General features: G+C 41.6%; 1 protein-coding gene across 3 annotated transcripts in view; it reads right to left on the bottom strand.

Moving 5' to 3' along the window:
• The window catches only part of MPP7 (MAGUK p55 scaffold protein 7), a 284,579-nt gene that overhangs the window by 25,128 nt on the left and 235,435 nt on the right, over positions 1-24,016 (bottom strand). For all 3 annotated transcript variants that reach the window (XM_059183826.1, XM_059183828.1, XM_059183827.1), the window contains one exon: positions 22,961-23,131. In XM_059183826.1, the coding sequence (XP_059039809.1) occupies positions 22,961-23,131 (171 nt within the window). The remainder of the gene's footprint in view (positions 1-22,960; positions 23,132-24,016) is intronic.

Below are 24,016 nucleotides of genomic sequence, written 5' to 3'. Positions count from 1 at the left end.
CTCCGTTGACATTACTGACACATTATCCATGTAATTCTAAGACACTGAATGTTTTCACGGTTGTATTTTCAGATTTTCTTCTTTTTATTCCATTTCATAACAATCTTGAGGGATGGAAAACAAGAAATAGGTTTTTACTGCTATGCTAGCACAATATATTTTAAAACTTAATTCATACAGTTGACGCACAGAAGTTTCTCGTTCTATAGACACGCTCCCTCCAAAAAAATCTGCTTTCTGAATCTGAAACAGACATATACAATTAAAAATAAAAATAACTGAAATGAGTGGAAAAAGCACTGAAGAAAGAAAACCAGTGCCCACAGCAGCAGTCTGAAACTGTACGTACAGGGAAAGAATGCTCGAAAATATGGGCATAGTATTCTCATACAAAAAAAAAAAAAAGAAAAGAAAAAAGAAGAAAAAAGAAATTTATGGACATACTCTGTGGTATTGTACTTGAAGTTTCAACCGTCTACTTATTTATGTTAGTACAGACCCTGAGTGAATACCTACCAGAGCAACAATGTCCTGCTACTGTGAAAATTATCTGATTGAAGTCAATGAAATGTGATATATTTTATTTATTTTTATTTCTGAAAGAGAGAAAAACAGAGAAAACCCCTGAGTGGGGCAGAGAGAGAAGGGAGAACTGGAGGCAGGCTGCACGCCCAGCACGGAGCCTGACGTGGGGCTCAACCTCGGAACCCTGATACCATGACCTGAGCTGAAATCAAGAGTTAGACGTTTAACTGACTGAGCCACCCAGGCGCCCCGGAAATGTGATTTGTTTTTTTTTTTGAAGACACTCATGTAGTCTTCAAAAAAAAAAAAAAACCCAAAAAAACTATAGTAAAGTGAGTTTTATTTGTAAATGTCCTGCACAGTGTTTAGTTGTATTTTTTGGTTAAGCCTGATAAGGATCAAAATGATTTTAATAATGTAAATATAGATGAGTGGTACCTTCCACAGGAAAGGACAATCGTGCCAAAGATTACTGTGCTACTCATCAGTTACCAAAGAAGCTTCTCCGAAAGAGGTAGATACAGGTAGAGGAGATTGGCCAAATTAGTCTTAACACACGACGCATTCATGTAACAGAACACATTTAATAAAACCCATTCTTGTTTGGCTTTCTGGGCAGCATTCAGTTACATACGGGAGAGAAATCTATGGCTCTGACCGAGTACTATTCGCTTTTGCTCATGATCTTTGTACATCCTGACACAGACATAAAAATGGTGTACTTTGTGAAAGTTCCTCGCATGGATGCGGTTTTTACTATGTGTTTACCTCCAGTGGGCCTGTCCTGCTTAACATGAAAATTCTTCCACATTTTCCCCCAGACACTTTTATAGTATTGGCCAGACTTGTTCCTCTTACTATCCAGAGAAAAATATCAAAATTGCTGGAGTCTGCACTCAATATCCAAACAGCTTCTGTTACCTGAAAAAACACACTTACTCACTTGATTTATTACAAGACAAATCAAATGAAATCTCTAGGTATCCTTCAGCTCTGACACGTTATAAAAAGTCTACTTATCCTATTGTAGCACTACTATTTTAGTTGCTCTAGGCATAAAATAAAAACCACCATGCTATTATATTTGACTCACAATCTTACTATGATCACAATAGTGGGTGGCTGGATTTTGTGCTGGAGAGTGACAAATTTGTTTATAAAACTAAATTTAAAGTTCCCTTGAAATCAAACTGTATAGAAAAGATAGCAACTTAGCAGTTTGCAACAAGACCTACCAGAGTTCAGGGCTGTTGCTTTCCTAATGGAAGAAAAATCCTATTAATGAAGCATCAGCTTGTATGCAAATGTCAAAAAAAAAAAAAAAGAAAAAGAAAAAGGAAAAAAGGGTGGGAAGCTTGCTCACAGAGCATCATTTTTTCCAAAGTAGCTACGGACACCAGACTTCCACAGACTGACTCAAATTCTCATCTCCCCTCTATTTCAGGGGCATGACAAGTCAAAAAAATGAAAAGGTCAAAATAAACCCATTCCTAAGTTTTCTGAAGCTAAGGAGGAGAGAATACGGGTAACTTTCTTCAGAGTCTGTTCAAAAATGTGACCTTTTCACCAACGCTACCACAATCTGATTCGAAATCCTGATTCCTTTGAATCTGCCCTGCTGTTCCTGTCTTTCACAGCATTTACCACCCTCGAGAACTGTACGACTGACTTTATATTACTAATTTATATTAAATCTGTTTTTCTATGTCCTCCCATTAGAAGGTAAACACCACAAGGGCAGAAACACTCGTGTTGTGTGCGAAGGGACCCATGTGCCTAGGACAGTGCCTGGCCACGGTTTGCGTGCCATAAAAATCAGCTGAATGAACTTAATTGTGGTTTATGCCCAGAAATTAAGCCCAAGTATAAACATTTAAGATACGCCAGCGGCATAAAAAAGCCAACTGTGATTCTAATAAAGATCATTTTTAACCTCCTGTATACAAGGATTATAATTTTAAATCCAGCACATGTTCATAAATCCAATTATGACTTTTGGGTTTACAGTTGTCTATATAAAATCCTCTAGCACAGACTCTAATTCCTACAAGCCTTCAATCAAAGTTCACCCAAAGTTATGAGAATTTTAATAAACATATTAACATTTATATTCCATTCTGAGGGCTTGTCTCTCTGCTTTATGTGCAAGACTTTTTGTTCTGCCATCGTTTTATGGAAAAATGATGACAGTCTCACAAAGGTCTGTTTACCCAGACTGACTCTACAAAGCAGTCTTCAGACAGCATATGAGATTCGGCACCACCGAGGGCAGAATCGTACTTAATGCTCGAGCTGGAAATGTGAAATATATAGAAAGATTTATTATTAGTTTCCTCTTATGCCTCATAACCAGACAGAACAAGTCACAAATTGTCTGAATATGCACATGATGAATTTTGCTCTTCTATTGGCTTAAGCTGTGAAGTGTTTTAGTAGGTCTTTAAACACCAAAGCTTTCTCTCCACTCCCTCCCTTACAAACACACAGACACATTATTTGGCTTCATTACTTTCCTTTTTAAAAAGTCGGGTCTCACTAAAGATAAAATTTATGCAGAAAAACGTACTAAGTGCCTGACATTTGGTTTTAACATACTTTTGGGAAAATACTTTTAAATGCAGAAAGGAGTAGAACAGAAAATGTCACTACACTATTTTTTGGTGGCAGAAATGTGGCTTTGGAAGAGTACCTTTAAAAATTGAAGAGAAAAAATTAAATACTTGTGAGTAAGGCTCGAAGTTCACAATCGTCAAAGTTTTGCTAAGTTAACAACTTGGCCTGTTTTAATTTCTTGAACGTTAAGTCCAGGGATAAAAAGTGTGCAATGTTACGGTAAGAATGCAGAGCAATACTGTGCAGCGCTTTAGCAATATTTACCTTACAGTTTCAAGGCAAATACCATTATTCCCAATGGCTTTGAAAACAGTGAGAAAAACAAACGAGGCTTGAGAAGGACCAGGCTGCTTACACTCTACCCCTTCCATCTTCGCACACATGTGGGAGCCAAGGCACTGCTTCCTTAGCATAGGATTTCTAACATCATGACCAGTTAACAGTTAAGTCAGGAACAATCCAAAATTTCTAAAATTTGAATCCACTGCTTGGTTACCTCTTGTAGATGATAAACTGCTGAACCATCTAGTTTAGCTTCTACGTGTTTCAGAGATTGAAAAAATAAGCAGAAGCCCACCCATATGTGAATATTTCATGTTTCTCTTGTTAGTATTTTTAGTTAACAATGTTGAAAAGAGACAAAGACCCCAAATGGAGTCACTTTTGCTAAGCCCACATCGTCAGATCCAGACTTAATACCTGACCTAATCAGCTGCAACCTCTCCCAGGAGTGGACTCTTAAACCAGTCAATGTAGGATGACCTGCTCAGCACCAGAAGGTAATCTGTCTGAGAGACCCCTGCCATCTCCCAAAGGAAGGTGACCATGCTTGAAACAATCCACACTTTTCTAGCAACTTGTTTTGCTCCTGCTGCCTATAGAAGTCTTCCATTTTGTGCAGCTCTTTGGAGTTCTGTCACCTAGATGGGATGCTGTCCAATGCACGGAATCACTGAATGAAGTCAGTAAGATCTTAAAGATTTACTCATTGTATTTTGTTATTTAACAGATTTTGTGGCAATGGTAGGCTCCGAAGGAAACTTCTGACACCTCTGGAGATGATGAGAAACACAGGTATCTGGGGAGATCTGTGAACCCTTCAAGTTCTCTGTTTCTCTCGTGGTTTTTGAGGGCCATGGGTAAGCTCCCCCCGGTTCTGGGCTCCGTTCTCTTTGCATCAAACTCCTGATCTAATTGGCTTTCCAATCCAAGACTTAGTGGGTTAGCTAGGTCTGGCAGATGGTTCTCCCCCAAACTCTAGTCCTAGCCTGTATTTAATCTAGTCTCCCGCTGCTGGGGTCTGCTGGTTCTTCCACAGTTCCACCTTGGGAATGGCTGGTGGGTACAACTAAGCCTCTTCTTTTTCTGGCCCATCTGTCATCACATCTCTTTGCCTACTGCTGGTGCAGTAACATGCGCATCCTTGTCTGGCTGGTTTCTCAGAAGCCAAAAAACCACAAACTTGGTGGTGGACACGGATCAATACTTAATAGCTGTTAGCGTGTTCAACACCTAACTCTGAGACTCTCAGGTTAGGATAGGATGGTCATGGAATGGGTTAGACTGACCCCAGGTCACCTGTAAACCTCAAGAAAATTTCTTGCACAGGGAGGGATGCTGTAAAAACACCATGCGATCCTCAAGCCAGTGGCACATCCCTCTGAGGTATGAGTTTGGCTCAAGGAGACCCAATGGCTTAGCTAAAGAAGTGAGATTCCGAGATTCCAAAGAGCTGAGTGTGCCACATCCCAGCACACCTGCTTATTCTATGTCTAAAGAACTATGGTCGCAGAAGCAACAACAGCCACAAAATGGCAGCTCTTACTAAAGACAACCCAGAATTACAATGGCCATTATGGTGGCGCATTCCAGTTGGATGAGACTGTTCACTTAGGAAGTGCGCTTGAAAGCAAAGGTCCCCATCAAACAAACAGAATGGGAATACCTATCTTAACTGGTACGGAGAAGCTTCCAAAAGGCTTCAAGATGCCAAAATAGATTCATTGAAAAATTCATAGCAAAAGGCTAATGAAGAATTAAAGACACAGAGGTCCCTATCACAAAAGACAGACTGACATAAGGCCTACTGCTCCCCTCTACCCTCCTTTACCGCAGCACTCATGTCCTACTAACTCTCTATCCGAACTGCCCTTCCACTCTGAAGAGACTTACACAATTATATTTTAAAATAAAATCCCCCAAGGCTGCAGGAGATCCTCTTCAGGCATCTTTCACCCCTTGGTCAAAAACCAAACCAAAGTAAGGTCCGTAGCTAAAGAATTTTCTACACTTAAGGAGAAACCCCAGACGTTTTCTGAAGAATTGTGTCGTCATCACGGACTATGACTCCAGGCTGCCGGATCTTTGGGCACGTTCTAGTGGGACCAGATGAAGCCCGAAAATGTACACGAGAAGCAGAATGGCACAACCCCAAGGATGATATTTGAGATCTTCATCACGCTCCCATAATGGACCAGAAAAAAATTGCAAAATAGCAACGAATGTTTTAAAAGCCATTCCTAGAGTCTTTGCTGCCCACATTGATGGGTCTATGATCCAAACATGCCAATAAGATGAATCTGACAGGTTCTAAAGCCCGTGTGCAAGCTCTCTTCCTACGGCTTCTAGGTTATACCCTATTTGTAAATCTTCTATGATTAGTGGATTGATAAATAAGACATAAACAGGATGGGAGGCCATTGATTTGACTAAACTTGTGACTCTAGCTCATGATGACTTTGAAACAAGACCAAAATCAAAAGTCCACCAAGTTATTAGCCTCACAACTACAAAAGCTATGAGCTAGGCACCCGAATACCTGACAGCCCCCCACCCCACCCCCACCTGCCATTACACCCTCTTAGGAGTCTCATCAAAACACTAGATCAGGGCCCCTGGGTGGCTCAGTTGTTTAAGTGTCTGCCTTCAGTTCAGGTCATGATCCTGGGGTCCTGGGATCAAGTCCCACAAATGTTGGGTTCCCTGCTCAGTGGGGAGCACTGATACCTCTTCTCTCCACTTGTGCACTCGTGCTTTCTCTTTCTCTCAAATAACAAATATTCTAAAAGAAAAACTAAAAACACTGGGCCAGCAGTCGATATCTCATTTTTATTCAACTAGGGCAATTCTCTACTTTAAACCCAACTCTCATAGGACAAGAAATCCCTTAGAGTGAAAAAGAAGTTTCTGTAGTGGGGTATCTAAAAAAAATTGAGAGTTTCTAGCTCAACCTGCAGTACAGAGGACTCTGGGACCTTTTACTGAAAAAGTTTGTGTGGGATTTTTTGTTTGTTTTGCTACATAATATAGTACCAGTTACCTTGTTAGGTAAAGATCTCCTTTCTAAAACTGAAAGGGCTAATGTTTTTCCCTCCAGTGGAAACCTCACCTTAGAACCTCCTGACCAACCTGAACCTTATCTTTTATGTCCCTTATAACTTGTCCCTGATACAGAAAAGAAACCATTCCAGCAAAAGATCCCTGATTTATCTGAGGTGCCTGAGAACCTGTGGGCTACTTCTAATACTGACATTGAGAGAATAGAGTACAGGGCCTATAAAAATTCAGACAGACACAAGTAAACCTCTTCCAAAACTGCCTCCATATCCACGAAGCCTGAGGCCATGCAAGACCTCACACCAACAAGACCTTAATCCCTACTCAGGGCTAATCATTCCCCCAGGCACCCCCTGTGACTGCTAGACTGGAAACCTGACAGGCAGGTTGGCGAATTATTAATAAGATAGTTATTCCCCATTTCCCAGTTGCTCTAAACCCAACAACTTTTTGTCACAAGCTTCACCGGAGTCAAGATGGTTCGCTGCTGTGTTCAGCCTTCTTCAGTATCCCTGGAGACCCCCAAGAGCTAACATCTATTTGCCTTGCTTTGGAACAATCAACACTATACCTGGACAGTCATCTCTCACAGGCTCAGTGGGGCCCCATCTTACTTTCCCCAAGTGCTCCAGCAAGGTTTAGATCGCCTAGAGTTCCCTGGGAAACTGAGCCTTCTAGAGTATGTAGATGACCTCTCGCTCTGCCCAATGACCAAACAGGTGTCCATCAAAGATTCCATTTATTTGCCTCAACAGCTGAAAAAGGACAACTCTAAGGAACTACAATCATCTCTAGATCTTGTTCATTACCGAGGCCATAATCTAGGAGTTAACGGAGTCTGCTATCTCCAAAAAAGAAGTAAACTGATCCAACAATGTCCTAAGCCCACAGCTAAGCAACAATTTCACTGATTCCTAGGCCTAGCTGGCTACTGCAGACTCTGGGCTCCTAATTTTCCTCGACTGATTTCCCCAGTCTATGAACTTACTGAACTTTCAGTCCCTGAGCCCTTCCTTGGGCAGATAAACACAAGTAGGCCTTTATAAGACTAAAACAAGCCCAGAAAGAATTGCCAGTCCCAGGACTACCTAACGATTCAAAACTTTTCGCCTTATTTGTGCATGAAAGAGGTAGGCAAGCCCTGGGATCAACCACTCAAGGACACAGTGAACACAGACCTACCACCTCTAAGAGGACCCGACTCGATTCCGTTATCTGCGGCCATGCTAACTGTCTTAAGGCTACAGCTGCACAGTTAATAGAAGCTTCCACAGATTCAACCCTAGGAAATGACATTCATTTACAAACTCCCTAAGTTGTCTAAAGTTTTCATTCTGAATGGACTGTTTTTCTCTGCAAGCAGACTCACTTCCTGTAAGATCCTTCTGCTTTTGCCACCCCATCTGCATCTTCAATGTTGCAATGTTCTTAATCCTGACACGTTACTACCCCTGCCTGACAAGGGTGAGCCCCATGACTAGGAGGCACCCCGTTTTGTGACACATCCTGATTTAGGAGCTACCTCCTTTGACTAACCCTGATCGAATTTGTCCATTGATGGGTCATCCTGTAAAAATGAGAAAGGGAATTCCAGGCTGACAAAAACACTGTTTCTACCCAAAATGAAGTCCTTGGGAGAGGAAACCTCCCACAAGCTAAACTGGCCCAACAAACAGAGCTCCATGCCCTCACCCAAGTACACCCATTATCAAAAGGACTGTTCATAGTCATACAGATAGCCGGTATGCCTTTGGGATCATCCATGATTTGAGGATGTTATGGGAAAAGAATAGTTTTCTTATGTCCACGGGGACCCCAATCAAAAATGGACAAGTACAAGGCCTTCTTACTGCTATGCTCTTACCTTGCAAAATTGCTGTCATCAAAATTGAGGCCCACACTAAAAATGGAACCTGGTATCAGAGAAATGCCCTAGCTGACTTTCATGGAATGGCAGCACAACTGAACCTGTGAAGTTTGAGGCATGTGTGGACAAAGTCCACTTTGCTTCTGCAAAAAAATCACCTCTTGTTGCGAGACGTTTGCCTTCACGATGTCTATAACACAGAACAGTGTGCTCCTGAATCAGAGAAATGAAGACGAGCAAACAATGGTTATAAACTCGACGAATGGTTGGGGCGATGGGAAAACTAAGATGGCTACCAGGTCCTTCCCTGTTCCCTGGCACAGCCCATTTTTCAGTTTTGGCATTCCTTTACCAACTATGGTGCAATGAAGATGACTCAGATTATGAACTGACCTTGGTGGGGAGCCTGGTGACTGGGTGTTCTGGAAATGTCATCAGAGGAAGACAACTCCCTAACCCCATTGGAAGGGACCTTACCCAAGGTTTCTGACTACTGTCACTGCTGTGAAACTAGAAAGCACTGAATGCTGGTTCCGTATCTCACAGCTAGAGAACCTTCCACCTGACATCTGGTCTCGTACTGATGCTGGAGACGTCTAATCAAAATGATGAAGAAAGGGAGCAGACATCATTGTCTGCTTCTACCCGAGATGCCAGATCAAGACTTCATACTTCGACTAAACATGAAACCCTCTCTTCTTCTCTTTCTTTCTTTTACTCCGTCACTGGCCTGGAAAAGTAGCACCATCAGCTGTATCTCCCGGGTCACTGCTAAGGGGGGCAGCCCTTTGTTTTGATGGATTTTGTCATCAAAAACTCTGATCTGCCCATGATGCTAGAGATCCCCCGGTCCTCTCTGTGACCAGTTTCTCAGGACAGTGTGCCAATGAGGCCACGATCAGGAATCCCACCTTAACTCCTAAAAGCACTGCAGAATCTGCGGAAGTGACAGGTATGCAGTGGGAATCCTCAGACTCCACAGCCAAGCCTGCTTCTGATGAGAGCACGGCTCCGAGCATCTTTCAGCTGAATAAGGAGGTGTCTGTGCTGGGGCCAACACCACCTGCTACACTCGAATGACACTTCTGGGGAAGCTGAACTCAGCTATGCAGGATTAGCGAAGAAGCCACTTGGCTCAAGGAAATGATGCCTTCAACAGGGTCATTTTGGCTTCTTTGACTTTGATGGATTTGTGTCTTAGGGAGCACGGCTCCAAAGTGCGCTCCAGACACCAGGAGTTATCCTGCTTATATGGTCACAGGACTCTCCCTGGTGCGCCGTGTTCTCTCCAAGGCATTAAATGCATGTTCGCAGTCACTAAGCAACAAGCAAATGATCTCCCTCAGATCAGAGTGCCAGAAAAGAAACAAAGACAATGGCCAACTTTAAGAAAAAATGTGACCCTTTAGTCATGACCTGTCAATACCACAGAGACTCAAGCAAAAAATGTCACAACCTGTCATTACCACACAGAGGATCGAACAAAATCTGAGAATGTGAGAGCATCAGCTCGGAGTGGGGCTAGTGCCTTAAAGTTTGATCACATCCCCCAGTTAAGCTGAGAGTCTGATCAGAAGAAGTAAATTTTAAAAAAGAGACCACAGGCCCCAGATGGAGTCACTTGTGCTAACGCCACGTCACCAAGCCAATCATAATACCTCACTTAGTTTCTACTACTTCCAGGAGTGGACTCTTTTTTTCTTTTTAAACATTTCCTTCCTTCCCTTCTCCTTCCCCTTTCTCCTTTCCTTCTCTTCCCCATTCCTTCCCTTCCCATATTTGTGAAAGAGGAAGAGGGCACATGTGTCTGAATGGGGGGAGGGCAGAGGGGAAGAGAGAAGGAGAGAGAAAAGAATCTCAAGCAGACTCCATGCTGAGCATGGGGCCCAACACAGAGCCTGATCCCATGACCTCTGAGATCATGATGTGAGCTGAAACCAAGAGTCAGATGCTAAACCAACTGAGCCTCCCACGTATCCCCCTCTAGAATTGGACTCTTAACCTAGTCCATCTGGAATTACCTGGTCAGCACCACCTGGATGACAGATCCCTGAGGTCCCCTAAACGGAAGTGACCTTGCCACAAGGACAATCCAGTCTTTCGAGCAACTTCCTTTTCCCATCGCCACTGCCTGTAAAAGTCTTTCATTTTGTACCACTTTTTGGAGTTCCTTTCTATCTGCTAGATGGGATGCTGCCCAACCCATGAATCAGTGAATAAAGCCAGTAAAATATTTAAAACTTAGTTCACTTTTGTTTTTTAACAAGACGGCAGAGCGACTTTTTATTAAAACCTTGCTAGGTGCCAGGAATTGGTCTACGTATTCGCAAATATCATTCATTTAGCCCTCAAACAAACCCGGAAAGCAGGGGGTCTTCTTATCCTCGTTTTTCAGAAGAAGAAACTGAAGGCCAGAGAAAATATAAAACGTGTAGCTATCACATGCTTACGAAGAACAGAGCAGGAGTAGATTGTACCTTTTCCTTCCCCAAAGGCCATTTATGACCATTTGCACAATCCCACTTTACAGGATATAATAAGATGGAGATTTTTCTAGGCAATGAACACTAAACTCCTGATACTTCAGCCATGCCATATATAAGCAGAAAGATTTTCTGAGCAAAGGCCACATGGAAAAAGAAAAGAGCTTTGAAGAAGGACAGTTATATACAATGACCTTGGCTGTCACTGGACAGTGCTATGGAATGCCACACTCCACAAAAGGCCACAGCAAGGGTAAGAGTAGGAGTAAATAATTAAAATTACATTATACCAGCAACTGCTCCCGGGCAAGAAAATGTAAGGGGCTCAAGAATTTCAAATAGGATTATTTTTTCCTATAAAAATAACAAATTAGTTGATCACAACAGATAAACCAAGCCTAAAATATCACTGTGCAAATTCTGAACAGCAGATTAAGACAAAAAACAAAAATTTCAAAACTATCATTACAGCACATGCATGACACAGCACAAAACTGGTATAAGTGGAAAAATCAAAATAAACTGCACCCAGTTCACAACCACTAACAAAGTGAGGTGATGGCAGCAGAACCCATTCAGACTCAGCAACAACACCCCCCACCCCCCCCCCAGGGCACAAACAGGCGCGCCCCACCACACCTGCACAGAACCAGCAGCAACAGGTGAAAAGCAAAACGCACTCTCTGATCAACCTGGGCTACAGCAGCATCTGGCCCTGCCTCAAGCTACACTGATCAGAAACCATGCATGGACAAAATCCCCAGGTGACTGGAATGGTGTTAAGGTTTGAAAAGTCCCTAGAGAAAGGGCTGGAGGCTGAGTGGAGAGGAAGGGCTCTTCTGTCTGAATATTCTAAGACTGCCTCCGTCTAGACCATCAAGAAGCTCCTGAGAGGCTGGGGCGCCTGGCTGGTTAAGTGTCTGACTCTTTTGATTTTGACTCAGGTCATGATCTCGGGGTCATGAGGTTGAGCCCCGAGTCGAGCTTCGTGCTCAAGGGGGAATCTGCTTGAGATTCTCTCTCTCCCTCTCCACCCCTCCTCATGCTACCCTGATACTTTCTCTCTTGAAAATAAATAAATACATTTTGTAAGAACCACCCCAAAGCCTAAAACAAAAAACAAAACAAAAAAATAAACCAAAAAAAAAAACAAACCAAAAAAACCCCCCAAACAAACAAAACAAAAACAACCTGAGAGGCAATCTCTGCAGCCTGAAGAGAGCGCAGACAGTAAGACAGTAAGATCAAGCCCAGAGCCCTTCCCCGGTAGCGGGGAGTTGCCCCAGGTGGGTTACTGAACATGTGAATGGATTTGAGGGGGAAAAGGCCAGGAAAAGCAACCAGGACACTCTGGGAAGAGTTGGCACATTTTAAGGAGAGGGAAGGTGAAACAGGAGCGCCGTGAGCCCGGAGGGTCTCTGCCCGCACAGCCCGCTGACCTGACCCAGGGAGGCCCACAGACGAAGCATCCAGCTCAAGGCCCTGAAGGTGGGCGGGATATACATGAACAGCGGATGCTTCGGGTGGGCTCAGATCTCAATTTTCACCAAATATGGAGGTATTGGGGTAGGACACTGAATGGACGGGTCCTAAATCCAAGAGAAAAAATGAAAAGTAGGATATTTAAATCCAGCCAATGGTGCTGGCACAGCCCTGATTTTCCCGACTGAAGCAACATTCCCCAGTGAGATGAGAAAGACTTAGAGGGTTTGAACCACCTCCGCTTTGACCTCAATCTACGTTCTTCTTTCCAGCTTCTCTCTTAACTCAAGCAAAGGACCCCGTGGGCCAAGCATCCCATGACGGGAACCCAAACTCCCCCCGGAAGCAGTAAGGACGCCCTGAGCCAGCAAGACCCCACAGGAGTGGCCCCACGACAATGACAACCCGACCTTCACTGGCCGCCGCACGGACCCACCGAGCTGTCCTACTCTTCCTTACGTAAACCTAGAAGTATTTCCAATGCTTTGGAGACCGTTTCTGAGACACAAGTCCGCTGACTTCAGGTGCTGGCCTCACTCAAATCTAATTCCTTCTTGTTTCACCAGCGCTGGTCTCTGTGTGGATTCTGTCAACAGCGAGCGGCTGCACCCGGTGTGTCTGAGACCCCCGGAGCCGGGTGGCCACACTGTACTTCTGACTGGTCCAGCTCCCACGGGCCTCCCCAGGACAGAGCACTTGGCCGCAGGCTCACGGTCTAGTTCCCGAGCCAGGGGCTGTGGCAGGTCAGAGTCAGCTACTCCTGGCTAGTCCATCCCGGGCGGGGAGTACAGGAAGGAAGTCCTCTGCGGCTGCCAAAACCTGTTTCGTTTCGAGGACTGTCTTTCTTTCCCTGAACTGGCATCAACAGCCTTGACCGCATTTGGTGAAGCCGAGAAACGACTAAGCAGCAGGAGCAGACCCCAGAGATTTGGCTCCTGGTAAGTCTTGCTGATAAATGCACACCAGCTCCCGCCCTTGTCCTCGTGTTCCCTGCTGTTGGGTACTTCTGAACTTCGTAACCCATCTGCTCAGGCTTGTGCAGCCTGAGTTGTGACTATGGGTCCCTGTCAATTGTGAAGGGACCGCTGGAAAAAAGAGCAGATGAGAGGTAAAAGGGAAGCCAGCGTCCACATCTGGGGAGACCGCCGCCGAGTTTGTGTGTACAAGATAGAATGCTCTTATCCCCTCCCCGAGCGCCCTAGAGAAAATATTGGCTGACTGGTCTCCTTTTAGTTGTAAGCCTATGACTAAGAAGAAAATGAATTTTCATTGTAACACCGCCTGACATGAGTATGTTACGCTCAGAGGAAAGATGGCCACTGAATGGCTCTCGGATTCCTTCCTCCCATTTTGCTGCCTCTAAACAGGGGGTTTGGCTTTGCTCTCTTAGCTTGTCTAGGAAGCCGTGTGGTGTAGTCGGTGGATACCCCCCACTTTGGGGGAAGAACAAATGCTAACAGGTACTCTGGGCTTCATGGAGTCACAGCTGTGCTGCTTCTGGGTCCTTCCTGAACCTCTGCCTAGGAAGACTCCTTCTGTTCCCAAAGGAAGCCCATGAAGACCTATTGTGAATTTATGGTGCACAGTGCTGAAAAGCAACCAGAGAAAACAGCTCTTTTGCAGGAGGGAGAGACAGGACATGGAGATAAAGGAACTTTAAATTCACCATCAGCCTTGCTGGTGGTACCCTGACACTTCCACCTCTGCCTTCCCCTCCTCCTGTCTCTGCAGCATCAGCTGCGTGGTTCCCGTGGATGGCCCCTACCCCAGCCTTGATGCCTCCAAAGCCACCAGCTCCTATGCCTCTTATCCTCACTATCGAGGATCAAAGACCACCCTTAGCTGTTGAGCTACTTCCTTAGGAGGTTCAGAGAGAAGCACGAAGGGTTCTTGAGGCTCCTCCGGACTTAAACTGCCCACTTCAGATCCTTCCACAGAAGCCCCAAGGGGGGGGAACAAACTGATTAACTTTTTAGTGGACTTGGATGCCACATATTGGGGATTAAAGCTAATTCAGGATGGGCAGCTTAATTCAAACAGACACGTCTTTAGAGTTATCAGCATTAAATATAAAACTTGTGTTCTACCAAGGTTTACTAAAGGTCACATTGTATACCCAGGTTTACTGAAGGGTATCTCTACTGCAATCTGTCAGCAAAAAGAGGACTTAAAACGATGGTTAATTTGATCTATCTCATGCAGTTTTCATGGGTAAGTGTTAAGAGCAAGTAGGCTGAATGTTAAAAAAAGGTGTATAACTTTCAGAATCTTTGTTACGCTAAAATTCGAAGTTTTGCTCGGTTAAATGATATGTTGGTTTGAACCCCCTGGATTTATCTACGTCTTTTCCAAATAAGAAAAACTACTGAAATCTTTATTAATGAATATAGGTTTATCTGCTTTGGGCTTCCGATGATAGAGAAACTGAAGATAAATTTGGGTCTGCCAGCAAACACATTTTATGCTTAGTCAAAAGACTGTATTATGAAAAAACACGTTTCCAGAAATTATGAAATATACTCATTAATTTCCAACCTGAAGAATTCTGATGTAGCAGTTCACAATTGCTTACCACCTGGTTTTTAGTAGAAATTAAAGTTTCTAAGCATGAAGAATTCTGATAAATATAACTGAAACTATTAGAAAAAAGGGAAGCTACTCCATATACAAGGGAAATAAGATGTATTTTTGATAAGAAAGGTAAAGGTACGAGGAATGGGAATACATTTTTGTTGAGGAAAAGAGAAAGTAATTTTGTCCTAAAATGGTAGTGGTTAGAAGGCTTTGGACATCTGATTGAAAAAGGAAGGTATAGAAGGTTTGTGAAGGGGAATCTTTGGAAAATAAGTTTATAAACAGTCAGGACTAACACTGGAATGAATGAGTTTTAAAAGTATACCTGTATAAGACTGAAATTTAGCTTTTCTGTCTGTTAAGATAAAATTTTCTTGGATTGTTGGTCTGCTCTGTAAGAAATTGTAAACAGAGTTCTTGGTTTTGTTTTTGTTTCTTTTTAATCTCTTCAGAAAACCAAAGTTTCTATGTCTTGTCTTTTTTAGGTCTTTGATTACTTAAGAAAGTTAAAGCTTCTCAATTTTAAAGGAGCTAAGATTTGCTCACAACTATGTCACCTTCTCATTACAACCTTGATCAGACAGATAAAGACTGTTTTATAACCAACTATAACCCTATTTACATATGTGCTTTAAAACCTTCCGAGATTTTTACAAACTTCCCAAGCTTCATATTCTAAACAAAGTCTTCTTGACTAATTAAGCTTATTTATTAAGTTACATGGTAGTTAAGTTAGATGGGAAGCACTGTCATACAAATGATGCTAAGCTTTTTTAGGTTATATTGTATGGGTAAATGCTATAACTGTTGTAGAAATTATATGATAGATATTACATATACCATATATATCATACATTGTATCATATATAATATATATATAATTATATGTCCCTACAATTTTACTATGTCTCGGTATGTGGCTGGAATGGCAAAATCGCTCTTCAAAAGCCAGAGCTCACCCTATTCCATGGGGCTAGCTATGGAAATAAGGCCCTCCCTTCCTTACGATGGAACTGGACAAGGCACTTATGGATGCCGGTATCTCCTGGGAAGTCTGCCACTTACCAGTGATGCCTCATAATCGGGATATTATTGAAGCTAGACATTGGGCAGTGAGGGTTTCTTGATGATTCTATCCCTTGCCATATATATGTCCCAGAAGCCAGCTCTGTTGATGCAGAATTAACAGAGACTTAAACCAACCATTCAGTGGCCATCTTTAATCAAATCAGTACACAGTCACTCTGCTAAATGAGGAAACCACATGAATTCAAAAAGTCATCCTTCAAAACCAGATGGCCATTGGTATTTTGACTGCAGCCCAAGGAGGAACCTGTGCTCTCATTAAAACAGACTGTTGTAATATATATTCCAAATTACTCAAAGAACGTGTCTGAAGCCATGAAAGACTCAAGTAGACACATCATTGCTATAGATGCCCTGGTTCTAGATCCTTTTAGCAGTTGACTTAATTGAGTTCTTTCCAAATGGAAATATACTCTGCTCGGCACTGTTATGCTTCTTGTCCTTTTCTCTTTGATTGTGGTTTGACTTTTTCTATTTGTGAAACAGGAGCCTATGCCACTCATACCAGCATGGAGATGCCTTACTACCTTACTCTGCATCTCAGGAGAGACTCAAGCAGTGAAATTCCCCCACCCTGTCAAAATCCTCCATTCCAAAATCCCTATGTCATCCCTGGTCAGTAGGAAGTAACTGCAGAAGAAATGACCACTGTCCCTTTTCCCTCCATAGAAATGGAATGGTGTTTTGACAGTGGGGATCTGAAAGAGGACTTTACTTCCTTTAAAAAAAAAAATGCGTGGCATGGAGCCCAATGTGGGGCTTGAACTCATGATCCTTAGATCAAGACCTGAGTTGAGATCAAAAGTTGGTCATTTAACTGACCGAACAACCAATTTCACCTCCATTTGTCCTACATTAAAAAAAAAAATAAATTTATGAGAGAAAGAGATAGAGAGAGTGTGAGAGTGTGAGTGTGTGTGTGTGTGTGTGCGCGCGCACATGTGCACGCACGAATAGGGTAAGGGGCAGAAGGAGAGAGAAAATCTCAAGCAGATTCCCTGTTGAGCCTAGAGCCAGATGTGGGGTTCGATCCCATAACCCTGAAATTAAAACCTGAGACAAAATCAAGATGCTCCACTGATTGAGCCACCCAGGCGCCTCTAAACTCATCTTTTGACTAAGGCAAAGCACCCTATGATGGGAACCCACACTACCCCTCAAGCAATAAGGATGCCTTGATACCAGCCAGGCCCCGCATGACTGACCTGAAGACATTGACTGACCTCGTCTTCACTGTGCACTGACCTGTGTCCCACTACATTTTTCTTACATAAACCTAGAAGTTTTTCCAGCACTCTGGAGACAGTCTTTGAGATGTCAGTTCACTGTCCTCCCAGTGCTGGCCTCACTGAAATAAATTATTTTCCTGCTTCACCACCACTCTCTCTCTGCCTCTGGATTTTGTCAGTGTAAGTGGCCAAATCTGGTCTGTTTGGGACTCATGGAGCCAGGTGCTCTTCCACCGTGGGCTCCAGTTATAGAAGGTTCTGGTCTTGGGAGTATTCAGGTCTGAATCAGCTCTACAACTTCGCAGCTGCACAAGCTTGGGCAAAGTAACACACTTCTCCTTTTTGTGCTTCAGTTTCTTCTTCTGGAGGATGATACAAGCTTTTACCTCACTCTCATGCCAAGGACTAGATGAAATACTACATGCGTAGCTCTTAACTCAATGTGTGGTACTCAATACACACTGGTTACTGTTATGACACAGGAGAGAGGAAGCACGGGACCCACTTGAGAAAAGACAGAGTTAAAAACTCAGCTGAGACTGTCTGAAAGCAGTTAGGAACAGCAGAGGGTAATGAAAATTATTGTTAGATATTACTGGTAGAGAAATCTAAGTAGTAAAAAGGGATATTTGGTTGTCATTGAAATAATGCAATTATTTACTTAAGACTGGAAAACTCCAAAGAGTAAGGAAACATGAGTGGGGGAGATGCTCATCGCAGAGGAACTGGGAATCTTCACTGGCCTTAACGAAAGGGTCAACATTCAGCATCTCCAGTTTAGGAATATCTTGAGGGCAACCCTCCTTCTGGGAGATAAAGGGTAAAATCTCTGCTGAGAACCAGGCCTCAGAAACTTAAGGAATTCCAAGCAGGAGACAGAGAAAGAATAGTCACTGCAGTATGAGTGACATCACAGGGCTTAAAAAAAAAGCTACAGGATCCTGCTGGGAATGTAACAATACAGTGAGAAGTGCAAGCAGCAGAATGTCTGTCAGAAAGTAAGGCATGAGGCCCACAGGACAGAGTCCATATTCAATCCACTATCAGGTGCCAGGAACCCAAAGATCAATAGGCAAAGGGGATTTAGGGCAACTTAAACGCAATTAACCTCTTCACTGAAGATTTCAGCCAGGTGAATTTTAATTCAGTGACTGTGGACCCAAATAACAAGCACTTATGGAAAGCTACAGCCAAAATACCTGTGATCACCTGTGACTTGGGGCTGACAATGGAATGCTGTGTTACATATTTTCAGGAGCCTGATTTTACTAAAAGGTAGTCTAGAAGGTGCTGTGGTATTCTGTCCTGATAACCCTTTAAAACTCTGAGCAGGAGACACGAGAGTCAGGGTAACAGCACTCAATTTTGAGAAGGCTGATTAAGATATACCAGTGACGAAGGGCAAATTGTATCTGGGACAGGAGTTTAAAGCTTTGAGGAGGTCTAGCTCCACTCTGGTGGGATAAGCACACTACAGCCTGTCTCCCACACTGATCACCATTAAAACCTCTGGCCAGCACACAAAAAGCAACATAAAAATGTGCAGACTCTGAAAAAGCAAATGAAAGCAGGCAGAGTATAAAAGGATGTCAGATGTGGAGAGACGACCCCCAAAGTGATGAAGTTTCCCTGTTTCTCTTTCTTTGTTCTTAGGCTTTGCAGGAGGATGACTATCCATTCAGAGATGGCAGTGGACTGTGCTAAGACCCCACAAAAGTGGTGGGCTCACTCCTAAGATGTTCATACATGAGACGAATCCAAAACAGCATAACTAAGATTAAAACCACTGTGTAAGTGTCTGACACAAATGCCACATGCGAGAAATACACTCAAAACAGCACAGCAAAGACTTGAAAACTGAACTAAGGCAAACAGAATAAGCCTAATCAGGCTGACAGTCTGCTAAAAAATGGAACATTTTTCCAGAGGAATATAGTAAGATCCAAAGTCTATACAAAGTAATGTTCAGAATGTCTAGGATACAGAACAAAGTTACTCAACACACACAGATGATGGATTCTAAAAAAAGTAAAAATAAAATAAATTGACAGATGCCAACCACAAGATAAGCCTAACACTGGAATATCATTGGATAAACAATTGTAAGGGCCTATTTAGCCAGAGCAGCTCCACCCTGACCCTGCCCCCCAACCCCAACCCCAGGGAACTTACTTAAAAACAAATCCCAGAAACCAGTCCCAGGTAACAAAGCCCAAATACAAGGGTGGGTCAGGCCAGGTGGAGGTAGCCAATCAGTGGGGGCGCATACTGTCTCCCTAGCTACCAAGGAGTATGGGCTCCGCCCTTTGGGTGCCCTTTGGGCACCAATTCTGACCAATGCGATAGGCTAGTTCAAATATCTACTATAGGGTAACCTATAATTCAATTGGTCACTTATGTGTGACCTAACAGGACTGTGCAGCTTTCTCAGTATTACAATCTCATTGGTCACCTGTGTGTGGCCAGGCCCAACCACATGGCTTTTGCCCTTAAAAGCTAGTCTGTAAGGCAGAGAGTCGTCGCCTCTTTGCAAGAGATGGCCCTGGTCAATCAGTTTGATTCTCGATGCTTGGCACGAAATAAAGCTTTGCTTGACCTTCACTTTGTGTCAGTCTTGCTCCTTTGACCATGGACCCATTATTGGGGGACCCAACACAGTAGTTATCTTAACTAAGCTTCATGAGGCAAAACTAAACACACTTGAAATGAATGTAAAAATTAAGCTCTTACCTGAACTTGATAAAAAAAAAAAAAATAATGAAAAAAGTTAGCAATTTCACAATAGAAAAAAAATACAATATCTGAAAGATAATTATTTGGCCAGCAGGAAACAGAGCAACACAGTGATGATGAAGGAGAGTCAGAGATCTTGAAGACAGACCAAATGAAATTGTCAAATTTGAAAAACAAAACCACTGAAAAAACAAAAATCAGAGCCTTAGGATCCTGTGAGACAATACTAAAGGGTCTAACACATGTGCTACCACAGTCCCAGAAGTGGAGGGGAAAGAGATTAGGGGGAAAAAAATCTTTGAAAAAATTATGGCCAAAAGTTTCCAAAATTTGGTGAAAGTCATAAATATTTAGATTTCAGATGTTCAGTAAACCCAGGCACATTAAACTCAAAGCACAAATAGATACATCATAATCCAACTTCTGAAAATCAAAGATTAAAAAACCCTCAAAATCAATTAGAGAGAAATTACATTCAGAAGTAAAGCAAAGAAGTCATCAGATATATAAAAAATCAAATAAGAAAACAGATACCAAAAGAAGGCAGGAAAGAACAGAGAAACAAACAAAATACAAAGGGACAAACAGAAAATAAATAGTAGGCCTAAAATAAAAATAATAGACCTAAATTCAACCATATCAATAGTTTATATTGATATAAATAGTCCATACATACCAATTAAAGATGTAGATTATTAGACTGGACAACTACAAGACCCAAGACTATGCTATCTATAAAAAACAAACAACCCCACTTTAATAATAAACACATAGATGGGTTAAAGTAAAAGGACAGGAAAAGATGTAGCATGCAAACAATAAGCAAAGGAAAACTTAGTGGCTATGTTGTATATCACACAAAGCAGATTTCAGAACAATGAATATTACCAGGGATAAAAGAGGACATCACATAATAAGAAGGTCAACTCCTTGAGAAAACATAATACTCCCAAATGTACATATACTCAACAACAGAGTTTCTAAATGTCTTAAAAGCTAACTGATGTGAAAAGAGAAATAGACAAATCTATAACGACCGAGAATTTAACACTCCTCTCCCAACAATTAACAGAATAAGTGGACAAAAAATTAGTAAGAATATGGAAGACCTAAATAACATCAACAAACTTGACTTAAATAGCATACACCAAACACTCCATTCAGTAACAGCAGACTACACATTCTTTTTAAGTGCACACAGAACACCCAATGACATGGACCATGTACTGGTCAAAAAACAAAGTAACAAACAAAAATCTGATAAATTTAAAAGAATTGAAATCATACAAAGCATATTGTCTGACCATAATGAAATTAAGCAAGAAATCAATAACAGAAAGATATTTGGATAATCCTCAAGTACTTGGAAATTAAATAACACAATCTAAAGAACTTGAGGATCAAAGAAATCACAAAGGGAATTAGAAAGTATTCTTATTTGAGTGAAATGGTATAAAAATACAACAGATCAAAATTTGCTGGTTGCAGTGCTTAGAGGGAAACTGAAATTTATGCCTAATAACACTTAGATTTTTTTTAAGTGTTTCTAGTCAATAGTCTAAGATTTAACTTTATAAAACTAGAAAAAAAGAAAAATAAGTCCAAAGTAAGCAGAACAAGGAAATAATAAAGAACACAAATCAGCAAAATTGAGAAAAGAATAAAACAATTTCAATATACAAGTGGTCTTATAAAAGATCAATAAATTTAGAAAAAGGCAGGTAGACTCTATGAAGGCCAGCAATGATCCCCATCCTCCTGTTTTTTATACCTTTGTGCAATTCACTCTCCTTGATTGTGAGTAAAATCTGTGATTTGCTTCTAATCAACAGAATATGGAATGGTTTGTTCCTTTGCCTTCTCAGTTTATACACTCCAATGAAGCAAGCTACCACGCTGCAGAGGCCCACATCACAAGGAACTGAGGGTGGATTACTTGAAGTAGATCCTTCAACGGTCTAACATTCAAACTGAGAAACCTACCTGTGGTCAAGACTTGAGAAGCCTTATAAGAGATCCTGAAGCAGAGGACCCAGCCAAGTCAAGCCAGAATGCTCTAAATTCTAACCTGCAGAAACTTTCAAATAATAAGTATGTGCTATTTTAAAGTCACTAAGTTTGTAGTAAACTGGAGCAGATTATGAAGACTTAAACTTTGAATCCTACAGAATTCCACACGAGAACTCTGAGAACTTATTATGGAGCAATATACACCTGATTTAAGAGTGCTGTGAAGTGTGTAAACCTGGTGATTCACAGACCTGGGGATAAAAATATATGTATATAAAAAATATATGTTTATAAAAAATAAAAAAAAAATAAAAAAAAAATAAAGTTTTAAAAAAAAAAAAAAAAAAAAAAAAAAAAAAAAAAAAAAAAAGAGTGAAGACACAAATTATCAATAACAGGAAGGAAAGTGGAGACATTACTCCAGAACTTACACAGAGTTAAAGGATAATAAGTGAATATTGTGAACAACTTTATGCTTATACAATTGGCAACTTAGGTGAAATGGACAAATTCTTTCCAAGACACAAACTGCCAAAGCTCATTCAAGAAGACCGGCTAACGACATGGATGAAATGCATTGTGCTGAGCAAAATAAGTCAATCAGAGAAAGACAAGTATCATATGATCTCCCTGATATGAGGAAGTTGAGAGGCAAAGTGGGGAGCTTGGGGGTTAGGGAAGGAAAAAATGAAACAAGATGGGATTGGGAGGGGACAAACCATAAGAGACTCTTAATCTCACCAAACAAACTGAGGGTTGCTGGGGGGAGGGAGGTTGGGAGAAGGGGGGTGGGATTATGGACATTGGGGAGCATATGTGCTATGGTGAGTGCTGTGAAGTGTGTAAACCTGGCGATTCGCAGACCTGTACCCCTGGGGCTAATAATACATAATATGTTCATTTAAAAATTTTAAAATTTAAAAAAGATTTTCTTTGGTTTGAAATCTTCAAGCACCATGCTCTTTGAAGTTAAATTCTTCCTATCTCGCTTTCATCAGAATTAACCCAAAAGGCACACTTACCAACCAGGACTACAAGCCGGTATTTTTCGTTCGTTTGCCGCCGATACGGCGTCACTTCCTCATATGTGGGCACATCAGCGGTGTCGTACTGGTCACTCTTCTTGCATTCATACATGGACTTATTTGTTTTCTTATCTTTCCTACTAAGACGAAAACTTCTCCTAAAACCAGCTGCAAAAAACCATATATATATATATATGCATTTTTAGTAATAAGAATTACAGAAAGAAACCTCCCAAAACACAAAAATGAAAAAACCCTCAAAAGTTGGATTGGATTTTTTGAACCAGAATATTGTCACAAGTACATTTAGTATGAAAAAACACACAGATACTACACAATTTCACTAAAGCAACCATTTATAAGAAAATTCTTGAACATTTATTTTTATAGTTGTAATAATATTGTATTTGGTTCCAAACCATAGAGTTCTCAGAAATCAATGAGTAAAATAATTGTGTAATAAAGCCAAATAAGTTGGAAATAGTTTATCATGGACTGACTGAACACAGTTGATAAGAGAAAGTTAAAAGCACTAAAGAATCATTTAAAATATAAATGCTGAATTCCCTCATTCAAAAATACTGGAATATATTGGATTGTAAGCACAACCTAACAACATACCTGTGGCACAGACAAGCACCTATTATTAAATAAAAAGGAAACTAATTTAGGGAGAGCTCAGTGTCACACACACCAAACAGGGATCGGGCCAACAGAAGAGCAAGTTCTTTGACTTTTATGAGATTCCAGCATTGGGGGACAGGGGCAGTAAATGACCATGTCCAGGTTCTTCTTCTCCTATGGAAAAGTCCATGGTTTTACAATTCGAAGCCTACTGAATTTTAGGAATAAGATTCATAGTCTCAAGCGTGTACTCTTATCAACAGATCATATGATCTTTTCCTAAAATAAATGTACAAGTACTTCAATAAATTTAAGTGCTTAAAGCTCAAGGCTGCCATTAAACACATGGACTTAAAAAGCTAAGGCAAACGTTCTTGTTCCCAGTCAACCCCCATTTCATTCTACTTGCTCTTCGTGTTGTTGCGTTGT

Source organism: Mustela lutreola, chromosome 8 (assembly GCF_030435805.1).
Source record: "Mustela lutreola isolate mMusLut2 chromosome 8, mMusLut2.pri, whole genome shotgun sequence".
Taxonomy (NCBI): Eukaryota; Metazoa; Chordata; class Mammalia; order Carnivora; family Mustelidae; genus Mustela; species Mustela lutreola.
The sequence above is the reverse complement of the archived record's forward strand: the minus strand, read 5'-3'. Positions and strand labels throughout refer to the sequence as shown.